The following is a 22518-nucleotide window of genomic DNA, read 5'->3' as shown; positions in this document are numbered from 1 at the left end:
AGCTTATATGTGTGCTTGGGTGTATATATATGTAGCTGAAACTCAGAAGAGGTATGTGTTTGGAGATTTAGATTATGAACTACAGGTGATGTTAGGTAAAACCATAAAAATGAATAAGCACACCTAGAGAGTTGATGTGGATTAAACAGACAAAAATCAGCTAACAAATGAGCACGAGTAATATCAATATTTGAGGAATAGATAGAAAAAGAATAAGTGAAGAAAAGGAAGACAGAAAAAAAATGAATAAATAAGAGGAGAGAATATTATAAAACATGTAAACATTAAGCATCACTGTTTTCTACCAGGCCCTTTAAACCCAGTATAATTTATTTTCAACACAACGTAATCTAGCTATAAAGCTAGAATCCTATTATTAAGTGATTGTGCAAGAACATTTAAGTTAAAAAAAAAAAAAGTTAAAAGATAGCACTTAATTGGAAAAAACACACCCCTAACAAAGTGTCGGTTTTTTCAAGCAATATTTGATAGGGTCTTATTACATGACAATAAATGTAGTTTAAAATATTTGCAGTCATTTTGAGATATTTACTGAAACTTTATCATAGGTACATTGCAAGAGCTTTATTTAATGTTTTATTCTAAATATCTCAAATATTTGAGCCCTGGGGAAAAAACAATATAAAATTTCATAAAAATAGTCTTAATTGAGGTAAGAGAGCCTTATAAAAATATCGATCCAAGAAAGAACCTTAATAAAATCAGAGATGCGGGCACCTGAAGCTGACTGCATGTAGATTCATATCCAGAGTCCTGAATCCACTTTCAAAGTAATTTTACTGTGACTATACATTATTTCTGAATTTCTAATAGGGCAATTTTAAGCAATCTTAAAATTCCTCTCAAAAATTGTTTTCGACAATTCCTCTGGATCATTTTCCTCACTAATATTGTATTTCAATTATATAAATTTAAATTTTTCTTTATTAGTTTTTTTTATCTCTTTTGTCTATTCTTTTGATAGAAAAGCAGATTTAATCAAATCTTTTTATGACAGAGAGCATTTCATGAATACATTCTCTTACCTTTATGATAATGATATGAAATGTAGGTTCTTGAAAACTGGGCACAAAGCCTATAAAAAAAAGTCCCAGTTGCCATGCTTATGAGGTCACATTATAATTCAGGCACAGCAACGTAGAAACATTCAGTAGAGAGTAGTGTGATAGAAGAAATACATGTGGTATGTGGTGTTTTTAGAAACACTAAAAGTAGGCAGCACTGGACATTTATTTAATGCAGTTGTGTAATTTCTGGTATTCTACTGTATTATTTGTAGCTTATGCTACCCCTATTTTAACATTCTAAAATATGAGAAAAAGTGAGATTTAATAATAAAATACATTTATCTCTAAATAACTTTTTATATCCTGTGCCATTGTCACATTAATTTTAAAATTTACTATAAAAGAGTCATGGGTAGCAATCCGTGAATATACTACTTCTGCATAATTTTCTTCAAGATTTTGATATTTCTTGGATTAATTTTGACTGAATGTTCTCAATTGTAGAGCAAACAGTTCTTTGTCATGCGGAACAGTGGGAAGTGTCCATTTGTACCTGGTTTTCACACTGAGAATGTGCAGCTTCAGGATCCAAAGTGGCAATAGTCATGGTGGTGGCAGCAGTAAAAATGGGAGAGGCTGCAGTTCCTTGGCAGAATGATCAGGCTTGTGTACCTTCTCCTGAGCTCTGTGACAGGGAGAAAGACCGGGTGAACCAAAGAGAGGGATACAGGAGTTTAGTATCTACCTCAGAATTTTCCTTTCCCCTAAGAAGTTACCATTACCAACATGCAACCATAATTACTGTGCCTGCTCTCGCAACTGTGTTCTGTATCATGTAAACACATGGCCTTACAGCATGTGCAAAGAAATAGGGAACATACAAAAAGAAGAAAGAAAGAACGGTGTTTTAGTTATCTTGCACTAGTATAAGAGAAATACCACAAGTGGATGGCTTTAACAAAGAGAAGTTTATTCTCTCACAGTAAAGTAGGTTAAAAGTCCAAATTCAGGGTGTCAGCTCCAGGGGAAGTCTTTCTGTCTCTGTCGGCCTTCTCATCAATCTTCTTCCAGACTAGGAGCTTCTCTGTGCAGGGACCCTGTGTCCAAAGGACGCACTCTTCTCACAGCACTGCTTTCTTGGTGGAATGAGGTCCCCTGTCTCTCTGCTTGCTTCTGTCTTTTATATCTCAAAAGACTGCCTCAAGACCGAATCCAGTCTTGTAGATTGAGTCCTGCCTCACTAACACAACTGCTGCCCTTCCTCCCTTATTAACATCAGAGAGGCAGGATTTACAACATACAGGAAATCACAGAATACCAGGAATCATGGCCCAGCCAAACTGATACACACATTTTTGCAGGGGGATATAATTCAACCCATGACAAACAGTAAGTATTCTTAGCTGAACATTTGGTACTGAGAGTGGTTCTGGAGAAATGAAATTGTAAGGATGAGTTTTCTAAATTGGTACTCAAGTCTGGATAGTCTTAAAGATGTTGATGACTTTGCTTCCAGTAGTAAAGAGGGCACTGCTAATCCATAGTATAAGGAGGTCATACAAATACACAAAATATCATCACCAGTAGATCAGGAATTGGTGAAAGGCGAGGCTCTCAGTGATCGTATGTGTGATACCTTTCTATATTTTTGTCATAATGAGAAGTATAAGGAAGCTTGTTAGTTGGTGCTACTTTCAGTAGACAAACAGGTGAAACAAACAGATGAGCTCAGGGCTTCAGAGTTAAAGCCCAAGTGCTGCATAAATGACCTCAAAGTTTCTTTCAAGGTGCAAAGCTTCCCCTTGTGCCTTGAAGAAAGCCTGATTTCCTGTAGTAACAGAGATGATATTGCCAGAAACCAAACCCAGAGTCTTATCATAAGAGTGGCTGAATTACAACACCAACTGAATTGCCAACCTTGAGAGATTTCAGAAGTTAAAGTTGATTGATTGGGAAGAAATGGGATCCTGAAACTCGGGATGGGGACCTCATACCACCAAGAAACAAGAGCCAGAAGAATAGCGAGTCCTTTGGACCTGGGGTCCCTGTGCTGAGAAGCTCCTCAACTGGGAAAGATTGATGATGAGACCCTTTCCCCAGAGCCAAAAAAGAGAGAAAGCCTTCTCCTGGAGCTGACACCCTGAATTCCAACTTCTAGCCTCCTAGACTGTGCGAGAATAAATTTCTCTTTGTTAAAGCCATCCATTTTTGGTATTTCTGTTACAACAGCACTATGTAACTAAGACAGGAATGAAGAAACAAAACTCCGTTTGTTTGCAGAGAAACCATAGAGGCATAGTGATTAAGTCCTATACCTGCTAACCAAAAGGTTGGCAGTTCGAATCTGCCAGGCACTCCTTGGAAACTCTGTGGGGTTGTTATACACTGTCCTATAGGGTTGCTATGAGTTGTGATCCACTCGATGACAGTGAGTTTTTTTGGAAACCCTGGTGGCATAGTGGTTAAGTGCTAAGGCTGCTAACCAAAAGGTCGGAAGTTCGAATCCAGCAGGCCCTCCTTGGAAGCTCTATGGGGCAGTTCTACTCTGTCCTTATAGGGTCGCTGTGAGTTGGAATCAGCTCTACAGCAGCAAGTTTTGTTTGCAGATGCCATGATTTTCTCTGTAGAAAATAGCAAAGAATCAATTTAAAAATAAGCAATTATAGCAAGGTTACAGATATAAGGTTAATACGTGAAAGTCAATTGCTTACTTTTATAACAAAAATGACACTGGAATTTGAAATTAAAATAAAATAATGACAATAACCCATCTTTTTTTAAGATTTTCATATTCACTAAGACACTTTTCAAAATATATGAGAATGGGACATGTTCTAAACAATTTATATTCCCATTGACTCATGGAGTGGCTGGTGCATAGATCTTGATACCAATAATTTCACTGATCTATGCTGAATGTTTAGGAAATACCTATAACATAGGTGCTATCCATAATGTAACAATGTGCTTTTTTCACTCTTCCCAAATAATTGTAATGCCGTTAATTACAAGAGGCCTCTTTTACCTCGTGTTGAATAAATTCAGTGTTTTCCTTATATATCTGTGTGTTCTTGAATATATATGGTATTATATGTATACATTTGTCTTTAATTCATACAAATAATATTCAGCCATAAATCTGTTTTGTACTTTTTCACATTGTGCTTTTGACACATACCACTAACCTGGATAGATGTCAAACTGTTGTTTATTGCTTCTAATTGATTCTTGGTATTATTCTGTTACATGCCTCTACCACATTTTGCTTATCTATTATTCTGAAGATTGACACTTATGTTGCCTCAAACTTCCTGATAACAAAAATGATTCTTCACTGAAAAACTTGAGTTTTCCTTTGTGAACTTCGGTAAGAATTTCATTGGGATGTAAACCTATGGGTTTAAGTACCGTAGGTATCTTTTACCTTACCTCCTTGCCAGTGTTTGGTGCTATACACATTTTCATTTTTGCTGATTTCATGACTTTAGTTTTCTATTATGATTGAGTAGTTTAATCATTCATAATTAAAATGCAATTCATTCAGTTTATAGTGCACCTGGCAAAAGATACATACCTAAATTTATTTCTCTATGTGTGTGTTGTTGTTTTTGGGTGCCATCAAGTTGATTCTGATTCATAGTGACCCTATAGGACAGAGTAGAATTGCCACATTGGGTTTCTTAGGCTATAATCTTTACAGGAGCAAATCTCTAGGTCTTTTCTTCCGTGGCGCTGCTGGTGGGTTCGACCTGCTGACCTTTAAGTTAGTACCCTAGCACTTAACCATTGTGCCACGAGTGCTTCTTTCTCTCTGTAAACCAAAGCCCACTGCTTTCAAGTCGCTTCTGACTCAGTGACCCTGCAGGACAGAGTAGAGCTTCTCCATAAGATTTCCAAGGTTGTAAATCTCTACGGAAGCAGACTGCCACGTGTTTCTCTGCAGAGCAACTGGTGGATTCGAACCACCGACCTTTCAATTAGCAGCCGAGCTCTTAGCCACTGAGCACCAGGGTGACTTCCTTCCTCTCTGTATAGGAGTCCTTTTAACAACTCTTACTAAACATAACTATTTCTTCCAATTCAAATATCTGAAGTTGGTTTTATTGTCTTTTAGTTTCTATTGCTTCTGCAGGAAGCATATGGTAATCTGTTTCTTTGTGTGCTTTATAATTTTTTATAGTAGGTGGCTCATTTTCATTGAAACATAATCTATGAGGAAACTTGGAAACCTGTGTTGCTAATCGCCCAGTGTCATGAGTACGGAGGGTGGTGTTGGGATGCACAATCTGGCACGACTTTGTATTATCATTTCCCTTTTACTGTTCAGCACTCTTGATATGTGATTTTAATCATAGGCTTATTTTTTAAGTTATTTAAGCAATTTTATAGGTTTTTGTTGTTCTTGTTTTTTTTTTTTTTTTGTTAAAGAGAACCCTGTTATATCAAGTTGTGGGGGTTCTCTACACATGTCCATTTTATTTGTCTTCTGATGAATGTTTTGTTGTTGTTGTTATTGGGTTTTTTTCCTTCTTTTTTGTAATTTGATGTTTTCTTTAATCAAGTGCTGTAAATTTTATGTAAGATCCTGTGCACATGGGTTATGCCCTTAAAGAAAAATAATTTTGCATTCGTGTAATTTGACATTGACCTCATGCATTGCATTGGCTCGAGCTTAGTTTTTTATTGTTGTTTTTAATCCCTTGAATTATTAATTAAGTTACAGACGGCTGCTATAAGAAACATACTCCAACTTGTTAGTGACATAAAAATAAAAAAAAATTTCTTATGCACATAATAACTCTATGTTGTTTGTGACCTCCAGTGATGATTCAGGGACTAGAAAGATTCTAAATGGTGCTTTTCTATCTGGAACACGTAATTAAAAATCGGCCAGGAGTTAATACCAATCCAGACAGTCGTAAAGGGGAAAAAAGTTCTACATTATCATAGCTATCTTTTTATTATTATTATTCCCTTTTCACAGAGGAGACAGATTTACAAAGTGTTCTCAGCTCCAAGTCTGTCTCAGGCAGGCCAAAGACTTTGTTTCCTCTTCCTAAAAGCATTAAACTTTTAACTTCTCGACAAATAGGACTTTTTGCAATGATGTAAATGTTTTATGGCTGCGTTGTCCATTACCATCCAAATGCTACTGAATATCTTAAATGTGGCTGGTGCAACCCAGGGGCTGAATATTTAATTTGAATTAATTTTCAAATTAAATTGCCACAAATGGCTAGTCATTACTGTAATGGACAATGCCACTCTATACTTTAGTTCTAATGTCTACCCTCTCTAGGCCAGTGTCTTTAATTGTATCACTGTTATGCAGCTTTGTGACCTCTTGTTAATTTTAGCACTTGGGCCCTTCTTTTCCAAGTTCAGCAATGATTTTTTAAAAAAATAATTATACCTTATAAAGCCCTTTTTTGTGTGTTGGGAGAGGTGGTCATGATCCATGCCCCCTCATGATCCATATTTCAGTATTTAATTATGGATTCTCAAGTTTGAAAAACCACTGATATTAAACAAAAATGGGATGCATTAAAAACTTACACCCTAATAAATAAAAAAAAAGAAATAACACTAAGTTGTATTCATACTAAAAAAGAAGGAGGAAATATTCATTAGCCTATATATTTCAAGTTCTGAAATTTTGCACATCAGAAATCACTCATGGCATTGACTTCAGTGATTGGAAACAAAATTTGTTCAAACAGGACTCTTCAGGATGGGTGTAAGTGAATTAAAAAAATAGATTAAATCAATTCACTCCTAGCATTTATGAACAGTTCTCAGTAAAAAGTCTTGAGAATTTTTGGTCTAAGGATGATTTTTAAAATAATCATATTTTGACAAGAAATCAATTTAACCCTACTGTTTCTATTTTCTGAAGAGTCTGACCCAGAAACAGCATTCAAAGACATGCATGTGTTTAACAATAACTAGCCTTCTACGCAGATTGAAAATAACGCCAATTACAGAATTACATCCCATAATTATATTGATGATTAAAATAATTTATTATACTGTGCAAACAGGTCAATAGTAGCTTTATTATCTTTGAATCACCGGGGAGGATACACATTTATTTTGCATCCACTGTTTTTGGCAACAGCTTGATTTTTCTTGATTGTTCCAATATTTCTGATTCATATAAAATATTTTGTGAGTATGTGATATTATTGCCCTAGAACTCTCAAACTCACCAAATACTAGCTATTTCTACAAGAGTTCAGTACAAGACAAGGGGGAAAAAAATCCAGATTTTTTTCATATTCTGTCTACCTGGAGCATCAACAAAATCATGTTTGAAAATTTTGTGTCTAATTGAGGATATCAAAGTATTTTATTTTCAGTTCTTTCTTGTTACGAATCATCCTAGTGACCCTTGTAAATCAAACTTTGTGCATAAGGACTTCATTTAAATAACAAAGTCATAGACTCACTGTATTTTTCATCTTCAGGTGAACTTAGAGATAATTTTGAAAAAATCCCCACATTATCTAGATGTGGACATTAAATCCTGGGTGGGAGGGAGTGCTTCACCAAGGCGAGATAGTAGCAGAACACAAGCCGGTGACCTGAACCCAAGCCAGATGCTTGGACATTCTTGATCTAATACATTATTATATTGATCTCATCAAGTTGATCATTCTCTTGGCAGGTTCTCGTTAAGAATTTCATTTCATTTTAACGCAAAGGGTGAACTGTTAGTTCTATATTGTCTAAAAGTTGTTACATATCTGAGCATGTCATATTTTCAGAACCATTCTTTTATGATGATGCCTGGATTGTCCTCAAATAGAGCAACAAAACTTATTGGATGTTTAAGGATGCTTTTCTTTCATGCTGTGTTAACAGCGTGTTACTAGAACAAGGATATTAACATGATATATCATAAAAGCTGTACAGAAATACTTTTTAAAATTATATTTAAAGACTGATGATTTGTCAAAAGAACCACACAATTGTGAAGATGTGATACCAAACAAGCCCCAATAATCTCTCACTTGGATTATTCCATTGCTCCCTACTGGTCTCTTTCACATTTGCCTCTGGAATCCACATGCCAAAAAAATGTTTTCTGTTTAACCTATAAATCAGTTCACTTTCTGCTTTTAACATTTCAGTAGCTCTCCCTTGCACTTAAAATACAATCCAGAGTGTGTTTGCTCTGGTTCTATTATCTCTTCGCCCCTCACCAGTCATCACTAGACAAAAGACACTAACTGGTGAATCCCTAGATGCTGGCCTTCTGCCTAGTTCCTCTAAACAACCCTTTCGTCCTACAAAGCCTCCCATCTACCTCTGCAACCTCAACACTGAAACCGAGCCTTCAGGTTTTGGCTGTATCTTAGAACAGTCTTTGCCTTATATTTGCATGGTTGCAATAGTTAAGCAGTTGACTGCTAACCAAAAGGATGGTAATTCGAACCCACCAACCGCTCTGTGGGAGAACGATCTGGCAGCCTGCTTCTGAAAAGATTACAGCCTTGGAAACCCTGTGGGGCAGTTCTACTCTGTCCTATGGGGTTGCTAATAGTTGAAATCAATTAAAAGGCAATAGGTTTGATTTGGATTTTAGTCACAACTCTCTTTCGCCGTGTCTCTTTTCCTACTCTGACAGTCTGTTAGATGGCCAAGCAGATACTCCCCTGAATATCCCCTTCTTGCAGACATGTGTAGACCTTACTAGTATATTCTTAAGGATCTCTATACTAATCTTTGAAGAAAAAGGAAAGCTTCTTTTCATTAACTCTGAATATTCACCAAAAGGTGATGGCTTTTCTCTCTTCCATACATATAATTTTATTGATGTCATGTAGTTAGGTTTCTCATTCTCAAGAAATGAGATTGGAGGATGAGGTCTGATTCAAAGGCCTACCAGACATCTCACGACAAGAATCCAGCTTCTTTGAAGGCATTGGAGAGTTTAATGTATGTGTTTACTATAAATCAAAACCCAGTGCCATTGAGTCGATTCTGACTCATAGCAACCCTATGTGTTTACTATAGATTGCATTATTCATGTAATCCCCTATACATTTGACAACTTCTGGTAGTAGTTGTGGAAAGCCTGGTGGTGTAGCTATTAAGTGCCACGGCTGCTAACCAAAAGGTCAACAGTTCAAATCTACCAGACGCTCTTTGGAAACGCTATGTGGCAGCTCTAATCTGTCCTATAGGGTCGGTATGAGTCGGAACTGACTCGACGGCACTGGTTCAACAGGTTCGGTCATAGTTGGAGCCCTGGTGGTGCACTGGTTAAGAGCTACAACTGCTAACCAGAAGGTTGGTTGTTCGAATTCACCAGCTGCTCCTTGTAAACCCTACAAGGCGGCTCTACTCTGCCTTAGCGGGTAACTATGAGTAGGCATCAATTCGATGACAATGGGTTTGATAGTAGGGAAAAGTTTCAAACAATACCTCAAACAACTTGCTGTTTTAAAAGTCAGCTCCAGAGAATAGGGGCCTTGTTTATATTTTTAAACTTTGCTTTCCCAGACAAATCTCAGAACCTGGAAAGTGTATAGGAAATGAGCAATTCATGCTTGCTATTTGTTTTTGTTTGTTGATTAGGATAATTCTGGTTCAATTCTACAAACAGTTTTACCAAGAAAATAGAAATAGTGGGAAAATTTTTCTGTTTCCTTCTGTATATTTCTGTGGGAATTCCACAAATACCTCATTTACTTCTGTGTCCCCCTAGCCTAGTTCAGTGATACACACATGGAGAGCACTAAATATATTCTGAATAAGTTAATGAAATAAATTCCAAAAGACTAGTATAATTATGAATCTCTCAAGTCCAAATATCTCCTAGTGTAAGTATCTATTTAATTTTTAGTCTTAATTATCCATACCGATATTTGCAATTATTCTTAGAAATATTAAAAACCAAAACGAAAACAAACCCATTGCCATCAAGTCAATTCTAACTCATAGCAAACTAAAATTATCAAAATAGATTCTCTAAAACTAGAGCATAAAATTAACTACTTCATCGTACATAGAATTGCACTTCTAAATGGCTAAAGAGCTAAATCCTTTTGATACTCAGTTTTCAGAAAAATCTCCACATCTCCAAACACGGGCTGTCTTCCCTGCCAGGTTATTGAGTTAATATGTGACTTTCACTTGTGATGAGTAGAAAATGGCAAGTAAAACAAAAATGAGATTAGCAAAGTACATGTTTAACCTGGCTTAAATCTGAAAAATAAGAATTGTTGAAAGCAAATTTTGAAACAGTCAAAAGACTGACATTGCACCTGATGCTGTTTAGGGCACTGTGCCCTAGCGTGGCATACCCAGGTAACCCATCTTTGACGGGGTATTTCTGATGCAAACCCAATGCTGTCATCTCTCTACACCTGCCCCATCCAGTGCACCATGCTGTCTCCCATTATAGCATTCTGTTAATTGTAAAAATAGTGTCTTGGAGGAGGCAGAAGACAAATAGCTATGTAAAGTACATGATAATTTTGATTTCTCTCTTTATGTGAAATATCATAGTCATCATGGTTCTATCAAGATTGGGAGCATTATTGAGGTTATTACTTATTGTGCGTTATACTTTCATTTAAAGTGTTTTTATTGTCTTGAATAAAAATGAATTAATTCCCTTATGAATAGGCCATAATTATTTAATAATACTTATATGCATCTAATGCAGCATGTCAGGAGCCCTGGTGGCACAGTGGTTAAAGTGCTCGGCTGCGATCTGAAAGGTCGGCAGTTCAAATCAGCTGCTCCAAGGAAGAAAGATGTGGCATTCTGCTCCTGGAAAAATTACAGCCTTGGAAACCCTATGGGGCAGTTCTACTCTGTCCAACAGGGTTGCTGTCAGTCAGAGTCAGCTTGACAGCAATGGGCTTAACACAGTGTGTGTCATGATAACCTGTTTATTCAGAGGAAGCTTGACAACAAAAATAATAATAAATAATATATAATGTAATAGCTGTAACAGTAACTGCCAAATAATGGATGATTAATAAGTACCAGATGCTTTATATATTTGTTAATTAATCTTGAAACTATCCTGTGAGGTAGGTGTTACTATCCCCATTTTACCTGGAAACAAATTACCCAAGATTAATGTAAAGCCCCACATAGCTATCTCTTGAGTTGGTGCCCTACATCATTAACCATGCCCTACATTAACCATGCCCTATATTAACCATGCCCTACATTAACCACGTCCTACATTAACCACGCCCTACATTAACCACTTAATAGGTTGCTTTATTTTTCTTGCTGCTGATGGCATCTTTCAGATTAAGCTAATAATTTCCTTGTCTTTGCTTTTTAGGATTTGATACTAGTATTTTGCCAATTTGCAAAGATTCACTTGGCTGGATGTTTAACAGGCTCGATACAAACTATGACCTGCTACTGGACCAGTCAGAGCTGGGAAGCATTTACCTCGATAAGAACGAACAGTGCACCAAGGCGTTCTTCAACTCTTGTGACACATACAAGGACAGTTTGATATCTAACAACGAATGGTGCTACTGCTTCCAGAGACAGCAAGGTAAATGATGAGACACCTCGAGACGCAGATAGTTGACCAGCATGCCAACTTTATATATTCCTTTATGATTGTAGATGTCTAATTTGAATGTTTAATAAAGGAGCACATAAACAGCATGTTGAACAAAATGCCTCTGCTAGAGATGCAAAACATGCTAAATAAGATGAAAAAATGTAATTAATACTTTATATTAATGCAATTTATTATAGCTGCCATGATGAACCGCCCAAAAGCACTTTGAGATATGAGAACATAGATATTAAAAGTAATCATTAAAATTAATTTGCTATCTGCTTTGCCTACGGTATAAAATAAATGGTTTTTTTTTTTTTTATCACTATACTGTGGAGTGTTAATGTTCTATTTTGTGATCTTATTAAATGAGCCAAATGAACCACAGCGTTCACCATATCGTTACTTTTGCTCATTTAAATTGTAAAATGGCTTGGTCTTTCAAACTTTCTGAAATAACTTAGCTTTTTCAAAATTAGCTAGCAAAGAAAGTGTCTTAATTATTTCAAAGAGGTGAGGCTAGATGAGTTGGATGGATGCTAGTTCTTTATGCATCCTTCTTTATTAGGAAATATCAGCTTGTAAAATTGGAGTCACACTATATAATCAATCGACATGAAAATTTCAATTAATAATGTACAGGAAATTACATCCGAAAAACTCACATTATGCTAAAGTTTTAGGAAGCTAAGGAGACAACAATATAGGCAATGTTGGTGCTAATATTAAAAAACTGGGAATTAGGCTAATGTATTTTTTTTTTAATACACTTGCGGAAACCCTGGTGGCCTAGTGGTTAAGTGCTATGGCTGCTAACCAAAGAGTCAGCAATTCGAATCCGCCAGGCGCTCCTTGGAAACTCTATGGGACAGTTCTGCTCTGTCCTGTAGGGTCTCTATGAGTCGGAATCAACTCGAAGGTAGTGGGTTTGGTTTGGTTTTTTGTAATACTTTTGATATTGTGAGTGCATTTGAAAATTCTTGACCACTGAGAGAATGAACAAGGTACTTTGGATTCTACTAAGGATTCTCGGCTTTTCATATGGAAAACTAACATATTTTACAAAGTGTCTTACCATCCAGATTACTTTTTCATATATTAATAATAGTTTAGCAATTGGGGATGCTGTAACCATCCATAAATTGATTAGTGGTGAATCAATATTAAGGTTTGTAGAGTACTTTAACCTTTTATAAACTATTTTAAAGAAAGCGCAAAAACAGGTTCACTTTATTAAAATATTTTAAATCATACACGCACAAACGCGCTGTTATTTTACTAATACATGTAAGCTTTCCAGGTAATTGGACACCATTAAAGAACTACATGCTGCTTTTAATGACTAGTGTATATTTAAGTAATTCAAAGAATAAAAAAGTAAAAAAAAAAAAAAAAGTCTAGGTAAACGCCCATAAAAGGACATGTAATCAGTCTTTTGTTATTATGGAAAATATTGAAAATACTATTCTTAACTTTATGTTAGCAAAGCAAACTTCAGGTGTTTATACATGAGCATTTAAGCAAATTTTGATAACTCTGAATCTATAATCTACAGAAATAAATACTCTCATCTTCAAACATTTCTGGGTTTTGAAGTCATATTTATAGACTGAATAAAAGTCCCCAAAGCAAAATTTTGCTGTATGTACTTTTCATATATTAAGTGGTTTCCTCTCAGCGTGTTAAAAACTTTATAGTTACATGAAGATTTACTTCTGAAATCATTTCATGCTTGGCAGAAATATTTTATTCAATGGAATCTGAGACAATATAGAAGTTTATACAACTCCTCAAAAGCCTAAGGGCATTTGGGCAGTTATAGTCATTACTTAAATATGCTAGAAAAAGTTACAAAAGTTATTTCAGGGTAACTAAGAGGGCTCATGACATTTTACTACTCTGTAATCTTTCAATTCAGCAAGTAATTTCTCAAGACGAATAAACATTAATTTTTTTTCTTTTAAGATTTCCTCTTGTAAAACAGTGTTCTTTTGTCATTTATGTATTCAATAAAGAATACCAAGAGTTCCCTGAGCTGCCTTTAAAAGTAATGGAAAAATCTGGAAACACGTAGTGATGATGGCTGAACAACATAGTGAACATTATAAATTTCATCAAATTTTGCATGTAAAAATGCTGAAACTGCAAATATTTTGGTACATATATATTTAGCACAATAAAAAAACTAAATTCTCAAATTTATTATAATTGTGAGTAGAATGGGAAGCAATACTATCCAAGGTGACTTAAAACTGCAGTGTAAGATTAAGTTTATTTTCCAACAGATATTGGATATTGGAAAATAAAGCAGTAGTGTTTTTCAAAAAGAATTTTCAGAAATATGAAGATAATGTTAATTTCAAATGTTTAAAAATGAGATTGAGAATGTAAAATTTCAAGCAAGTAAAATTCTTAGTTTTCTGAAAAATGTTTTAACATTAATTCAAATACAAATTTGTTTCTATGACTAATTTTCTGAAATCATGGCAATTAACAACACAAAATATTTAAGATTGTGGTTTCTAGAATTCTTTTTTGTAAGCAATCTTGAAAGACTGAATAGGATGAATATTGACTTGGGATTTTGAATACTTCGTAAAACTATGCTCAAAGCTCTCAAAAACCAAACCAAACACATTGCCGTCCAGTCGATTCCAACTCATAGTGACGCTACAGGACAGAGTAGAACTGCCCCATAGAGTTTCCAAGGAGCTCCTGGTGGATTCAAACTGCTGACGTTTTAGTTAGCAGCAGTACACTTAACCACTGTGCCTCCAGGGTTTTCCATATATATATGTTTTGTGAAATCAATGAAAGAGAAAGAAAACAAACATTTATTCAGGTCCATCTAGTCTTTCACTTACATAAAATTATTTATTATTCAAATAACCCTGTGATTGTATTATTATTCTCATTTATGGCTAAGCACTGAAAATTATTGATCTTTAAATAAGTTTTAGACTTATTTCTCACTCTTTAAATTATAGAATGAGTAAGTAAAGGAACTGGGATTTGAAACTAGAGCCCTTAACCTCTTTCTCCAAGTAGTTTTAATGCTGTTTTTGTAATTTGCAAGGTTATTGTTTACATAATGTCATACAGACAACACTTCACAAATTTTTGGCAAGTACTATTCAGTACCAATAACATCAGCAAGTCTAATTTCAATAATAAAAAAAAAATCCAATATGTTTTCCTCAAGATTACAATGGAAATGGATGACATGAATGACCTCTAAAGTCATTTATACATTTTACCTACAGGTAGAAATATCAAAGTTTGGATTAAGCAGGGTTAATTAAATACTTTTTAAAGGAAATGCTTTTTTTCCTGTTGAATAAAAACATTAAATAAGGAGAATGTTGTCCTTAAGCATAATGAACATTTGAAATTTCCATAGATGAAATGAATCTAATAAAGACAGTCAAGTATATCCATTCTGTGAGAAGCTAGATGACTAATGATATATTGAGAGAAAAAATAAGGGCAATGGTTTATCTAGAAGTTAGAGAGCTATCTTGCTGCATAACTTCAGGGCACCATTTATATTGCTGTGTAGGTAGAGTTGTGCAGTCTACAGCTTGTGAGGCCTAGTGATGCCAACCTAGGTACTAACTCACAAACTCCATAACGTGTTGTTGTGTGCCATCCAGTTGATTCTGATCACAGTGACCCAATAGCGCAGAGTAGAACTCCCCCATAGGGTTTCCTAGGCTGTAAATCTTCACAGAAGCAGATCGCCAGGTCTTTTCTCCCAGCACTTAATCATTGCACAACCAGGGCTCCCAAACTCCTAAATATACACCTTTTTTTAGTTTTTACTCTAAGTTGTCTCTATACATCTGAAGGCTAACAAAAATATACTCCCCGGAAAGGACGATAACTGTGAGTGTAGGAAAAAAAAAATTTTTTATATATATTTTAGTAGCTATTCTAAGCGGTGGAGCCCTGGTGGCACAGTGGTTAAAAGCTATGGCTGCTAACCAAAAGGTTGGCAGATTGAATCCATCAGCTGCTCCTTGGAAACCATGTGGAGTAGTGGTACTCTGCCCTATAGGGTTGCTATGAGTTGGAATTGACTGGACAGCAATGATTTTTTTTTTTAATTCTAAGAGGCATTGGTTGTTCACTGGTAGAATTCTCACCTTCCATGTGGGAGACTCAGGTTCCACTTGGGTTCCATTTTCGGCCAATGCATCCCGTGTGCGCAGCCTCCACTCTTCTGTCAGTGGAGGCTTGCACGTTGCTATGATGTTGAACAGGTTTAAGCAGATCTTCCAGGCTACGAAGAAAGATCTGACAATGCACTTCCGAAAATCACTCAGTGAAAACCCTATGGAGTGCAGTGGTCTGATCCCAGATCCCTGGGATGGTACAGGACTAGGCAGCATTTTGTTGGGTTGTCCATAGGCTTTGGGCCCACTCAATGGCAGCTAATAACAACTAGTACTGTAATCGTATAAAAAAAAATAGTATACGTATAGATATGTTTTTTTGTCTGTTTTTCCCAGTGGCACTTTATTCAGCTCAAAATGTTGTGGGAAGATAAAAATGCATTGCTACTGTCGTATTAAAAATTATCAGTTCCTAAGGTAGATCATGTCGGAATGGCCCCAACGTAGTTTCACATTTGAGTCTTGAAATACAGAATGCTAAATGTAATCAATTTTCAAAGACATTGCACTTACTTAAATAGTGAATTTTTTCCATGCTTCTTTTTCCTTGAAATGAGTTTAGACTATTTAACTGTAAATTTATTGATTACATTAAATTATATTTTATTCATTCATGATTCTTATCCAAGTTTTAGGTATATAAAATCCAGAATTATCCAAAAATTTGTAACACCATTAGACAGTAAACAGTCTAGGGAAAATAAGTTTTCTGATATAAGTCTGTGTCTATACCCTAAACTAAAATATCCATAGTGTAATCATGTTCAAACATCCATGCAATTTGTTGGATTGCTACCCTTTCATCTAGATTCATTCTTGCAAGTGGGCTGAAATGGCAAACAAATTCTCAATTAAATGCTCCAGGTATACCTGTACTTACGGAGCTGGCTGATAAATAATCAAACCAAACCAAACCTATTGCCGTCCTGTTGATTCCAACTCATAGCAACCCTAGAGGACAGAGTAGAACTGCTCCATGAGGTTTCCAAGAAGCCAAATGTTATATATATTTCACAGCCTAGTCTGTCACATTTTCTTTTGAAATCTTAAAATGTTCCCCTATCCAGATCTTACAGGACTGACATTGACTCTTGAAAATCAGGCTTATTTAGTAATGTTACTAATTGAGAGACAGACACAAATATACCTGAATGTTCAACCAATGCAGTAGTGAACATGTAAGCAAAATTATTCTACTTTCAATATAATACTGAAACTTCAGCTAGAATCTTTTCTCTTTGTTCTAAGATGTCATACTTGGAGGACAGTAAATTTTGAAATGTTGATTTTCGTAAAAACATACTATACAATTTGATTACTCTTCCTGTAATACTCAGTGCAAGAGACTCTCAAGGTTATTGGTAAAAGCAAAGGGGTCAGGTGGACCAATTTCAAAATGAGTGGAACAGTAAGATATTTATTCAGGCTTTACAATCAAATTACTTTTCTTCAGATTTTAGAGTCTACAAGATGAACATTTTCTTTTTTTTTTTTTTTGCCTCAAATATTAAATGGTCAAGTACATACTAAGCACTTTATTTCTTTCCTTCTTTTCACTTTGCTACTTTAATAATTGAATGTTTTTAAGACTGATAAATGATTTAAAACTTATCGGAATTAAGTATACCTTTTGTCTTCTCCCTAGTACAATGTAGTGCGAGACAATAGGTTCTATTTTATTGTTTTGCTTTTTCAATAGTTTAAGATGAAAATTTCACATAGTAAGCATTGACAGCAAGTTTTTAGAATAATAAAAAAAAAAAACCAAACCCGTTGCTGTCAAGTAGATTCCAACTCATAGCCACACTCTAAGACAGAGTAGAACTGCTCCACAGAGTTTCCAAGGAGCGCCTGGTGGATTCAAACTGCTGATCTTTTGGTTAGCAGCTGTAGCACTTAGCCACTATGCCACCAGGGTTTTCAATTTTTAGAATAGGAGTACAAAATACATTGAATTGTTTTTAGGTAAGAATGTACAAGAATAATCTAACCCAAACTGTATCCTTTCTATTTACAATTTTTCAATTCTCCACAAATGCCCACCTTGAAGTGATTGAGGTTGAAAAAGTAGGCAAATACTTATTTTCCAAACTTTTTAAGTGTTTTAAGTTTATGTTTAAATGATGGTTTATCAGATATTATTGCATATTGTGCCTTGTTTCCAAATTTTGTGTATACATGAAACATCTGGATGGAACTAAAAGACCAAATTTTATTGATATCATACAGTTTTAAAAATTATAGCTGTGTCTCTGACATAACTTGAAAGAAGCACTAATCTTTTTCAAAGAGGATTTCTGTAATACACAGCTATTTCTCTATATCCTAGGAACTATTTTAAACGGGAGGAAAACATAATCAGTTAATTGTTGTGGCAGCCGTCAATTAGTAGCATTTACATTGAGCTGGCTGACCTTTTAAAACTAAATGATAAGAAGTATTTTTCATTGTATAAGTATTTGCACCATTTTTATTTTTTCATCCAATTTAGTCATTCTGAGGAAAATCAAGATGATTTAATATTAATTATAATTAGGAAAGTATATATATATACACACATACATATACATACACGTAAATATGAAATAGATACACATTATACATATATAATTTTTTTTTTAATTGCCCTCGAGTCGATGCCGACTCATAGCAATCCTACAGAACGGAATAGAACTGCCCTATTGAGTTTTCAAGGCAGAAACGAGGCTGAAATCTTTACGGAAGCAGACTGCCACACCTTTTCCCACAAGAGGCGGTGGGTTTGAGCCACTGGCCTTGTGGTTAGCAGCCGAACACTTAACCTTTGTTCCACCAGAGCTCCTTATATATAATTAAGAAAGCGCTCACAAACACACACACACACACATACAGCCCCACACGCAAATATACGTGTATTCATATGTATGTATCTCCATAAGTTCGAGATCTAGTGTCTCCTAAAGGGTTGTAAAGTTAAGCAAAGTTTGATAATGTAGAAATTTTACTTTCTTTCTTTAACTATAATCCTTGAAGTAACACTTTTAATGTCGTTGCAGACCCACCTTGCCAGACGGAGCTCAGCAATATTCAAAAGCGGCAAGGGGTGAAGAAGCTCCTAGGTGAGTAATAGATCATTCTTCTGAAGGCTTTATTGCCTACATAAATAACCCCAGGGAAACAGAAACATAAAATCAATATTAAGCCAACAAAGATAGAGTGCACTAAATTTTAGCAACAAAATTTATGAAGTTTTTGAATGCCATTAAACTTACTTTTATTTTATTACCTTAACTATTGAAAGATATTATGTCTAGTTTATTACCCTCATATAATGTTCATTTTGCAAGTTATTAAGTAAAAAAGAGATTTAAACAATGCTAAAGTTAAAACATCAGCAGAAACTTCAATTCTAATTCCGTGGTTAACAATTCAAGAATTGAAGGCTATAAATATATATATGTGATATTTAAAGCTGATACTTGTAGGGATGAGGCAAAAACATTCCCAGAGTACCTCAGGGAATTTGAACTGACTTTTCAGTGTTTTTCATTTGTACTTTTTACTGTCATTGTGTGTGTGTGTGTGTGTGTGCGCGTATGTGTGTGTGTGTGTAGGAGCAGGAGGCTTGGTGGCAAAGTGGTTAAGAGCTCAGGCTGCTAACCAAACGCTCAGCAGTTCGAATCCATCAGCCACTCCTTGGAACCCTATGGGACAGTTCTACTGTCACTATGAGTCGGAATTGACTTAACAGCACACAACAGCAAAAACAAATATATATGCATAAACATTTAGTGTGTATATATATATATATATATACACACACAAAACAAGTATATATGTATATACACTAAACAAGTATATATAGAGAGAGAGAGAGAGATTTAGTGACATATAATTTGATTAACTTGCTGGATATACATATAACCAAAAATCTATCGCCATCAAGTCAATTCCAAGTCATAGTGACCCTATAGGACAGAGTAGAACAGCCCCCATAGAGTTTCCAAGACTGTAAATCTTTACTGAAGCAGGCTGCAGCATCTATCTCCTGCACTGTGGCTAGTGGGTTCCAACTGCTGACTTTTTGCTTAGTAGCTTAGCACTTTAACCACTGCACAACCACATGTAGAAAGAGAAATAGTTATTTATAAGTAGGTAGGTAGGCAGGTAGGCAGATAGATGAATAGAGAGAGAGAGGTTAGGTAGATATACCACATTTCATGCAAAGCCTTGAAATATTAGAATGTTTGGCTATTGACAGTTTACTAAAATATTATAAAAAAAATTACATAAGATTATTTTGTGTTCTTGTAAATATACAATTTTTACAAAAACTTTTTTATTTTGAATAATTTTAGAGTCATAGAAAAGTTGCACTGATAGTACTTAGGGTTTTCTTCCAGCTTCCACAAAGTTATCATCTACCAAATCACCATGATACATTTGTCAAAACTAAGAAATTAATTGCTAGAAAGTTATTAACTAAACTGTGTACATTATTTGGATTTGCCAGTTTTTTTTCTGATAGCCTTTTTTTTATGCTCAGAATCTAGTCTAGAATGGAGCCCTGGTGGTACAGTGGTTAAGAGCTCAGGCTGCTAACCAAAAGGTCAGCAGTTCAAATCCACCAGGCGCTCCTTGGATACCGTATGGGGTAGTTCTGCTCTGTCCTATAGGGCCGCTATGAGTCAGAATGGACTCGATGGCAACGGGTTTTGTTCTTGTTTGGTTAATGTAAAATACCACATATACAAGGTTTTTCATGTGTTTTCATGTCCTTGTGTCTTTAGTGACACATAATTTGGTAAATTTGCTGAATCTGATTAATCTATAGTACATTTTGACATGCTACCTTTACAATTATAATATTGCCTGTTTAGATGATGGTTTTCCTATTACTCGAAAACCCTCGTTCAGTCACATCGTACAAAATAAAAAATCCTAATGGTTTGTAATAAAGCAGTTATAGATGTGAAAAATGACTCCGTATAAAAGCTAAAATGTGTGTTTTCTCTTAATTCTGTCACAAGATACACGAGACATATAGCTCACAAGTGGACTTAATGCGTTCATGTGTAGGCTGGTTGGTTTCCATGCATCGCAATTCAGCCCTGTGCAACAGGAAAAGTCATTCAAATTCAGCTGGAAAATGTTTTAGACTTGATCAAAGCTTATGAGTGACAAAATCTCTGGAAATTCAGGTTTTGATTATTTGTGGTTAAGTTACAGACCAAAAAAAAAAACTGCTTATTTTGGATTAATGAAAATTATTATTACAGAGTATTAAATGGCCTAAATACTTCTCATTTGAGTAGGACAATCCAATTATCTATTACCTTAAAATAGATCAGTTGTTGTACAGGAGTAGGGGACCATGTGTTCTAATCTGTCAGTTTAGTTCTGGGTGATGCCTGCAGCTGTAGCCTTATCCTGAATAGTGCTCTCTTGAACTTCCAAAGTGTACTACCCTAAAGGATAAGCTATATGGCCGCATTAACCATATGTCATATCATTTTTATGCTACATGTGCCAAATTATAGCATTTTTTTTCACATATAGAGATAGGTGAGATGATTTATTCTTGTAGCCGGGCCTTAAATCTACAGGAGCTGTTCTCAAGTTTCCCATATTGGTGATGTTGTATCTACCTCATTTAAAGACTAATAGGAAATATATTTCAAATGGATTGTAATTTTTAAACTAAATTAATCACCTACACATCAGAATTATCAAAATTTTTAAGAGTGAAATATGCTTTCATATGGTTGCAAGACTAAATGTAACAGTTTATATTTTAAACATGTATTAATTTGTTTTTTGTTTTCCAAAAAATAATTATAATGTGTCTGGCCACTAAGAAAAAAATGGTCAGGAAAGACAAGAAAATTTCCCAGTTTCCTAGAGTTTGTATTCTAGTATTAGAGTGTTTGCTGAATAATTCTAAGTTCCTGATTAAAAATACAACTTTAGCAATATATCAGGTACTTTTATGTTAGATATTATAGACATGAAAATGAATGTCTATCTTTCCTGCTACTGTGAGGCTTAAGAGCTTTTGTTTATACAACAATCAATACGAAGAGATACATCCTAAATATTCCTAAACATGGAGAATAACAGTGTAGTGGTGAAAGCGTGGAGTGACAAAATAGAAATTAAAAAAAAATTATATATATGTGGAAACATATATATATGTGATGGAAGAAGTATATCGGAAAACATATATATATATATGTATGTAAGTATGATGGAAGAAGTAGATCAGAAAACCTCTTAAGAGAACGCTTCATATATGTAGTCAAATGAAAGAGGGAGGGAAGGAGATTCTCTTGAGATAAAAGATGTTTAAAAACATGAAACACCATTGAATTTAGAGGAAACGGCTTGATATGGAAAGAGCTTGGAATATATGAATGGAAATTTAGGAAAATGAAGATAGGAAGTTGGCAGTGACCAGACACTGAAGGACCTGGTATGTCATGCTAAGTAGCCTGGATGATCAATTACAGGCTTGATATTAATAAGATTCTAATTCTGTATTATCTCTCTGAAAATATCACCATTGTAGAATGGGAAAAGGTAAGAAAGGAAATTTGCTTACCCAAGGAGAAGAATTCATGAAATGTAAGCAGTTGACCATGGTAGGGGCAACTCCATGACAGCAGTGACCTTACCTGTTTTGTTCTACATGTGTCACTACTAGATAGCCTGGAATACAGTGGGCACTCACTGTGTGCATATCTTGCATAAATGATGTTAATCAAAAAGGAGTAGAATTCCTGGTATATGT

The 22518-nt window shown here is 35.1% G+C and overlaps 1 protein-coding gene across 3 annotated transcripts in view; it reads left to right on the top strand.

The window, feature by feature from the left end:
- SPOCK3 (SPARC (osteonectin), cwcv and kazal like domains proteoglycan 3) overlaps positions 1-22518 on the top strand; it is a 513758-nt gene that overhangs the window by 486349 nt on the left and 4891 nt on the right. For 2 of the 3 annotated variants that reach the window (XM_049864182.1, XM_049864181.1), the window contains exons 8-9: positions 11341-11562; positions 18785-18847. In XM_049864182.1, coding sequence (XP_049720139.1) covers positions 11341-11562; positions 18785-18847 — 285 coding nt within the window. Of the gene's footprint in view, positions 1-11340; positions 11571-18784; positions 18848-22518 lie in introns of those variants that run through there. The other variant, XM_049864183.1, reaches the window with a different exon arrangement.

The sequence above is a fragment of the Elephas maximus genome, chromosome 21 (genome assembly GCF_024166365.1).
Source record: "Elephas maximus indicus isolate mEleMax1 chromosome 21, mEleMax1 primary haplotype, whole genome shotgun sequence".
In the NCBI taxonomy this organism is placed as follows: Eukaryota; Metazoa; Chordata; class Mammalia; order Proboscidea; family Elephantidae; genus Elephas; species Elephas maximus.
This window is presented reverse-complemented; position numbering and strand designations above follow the sequence as displayed.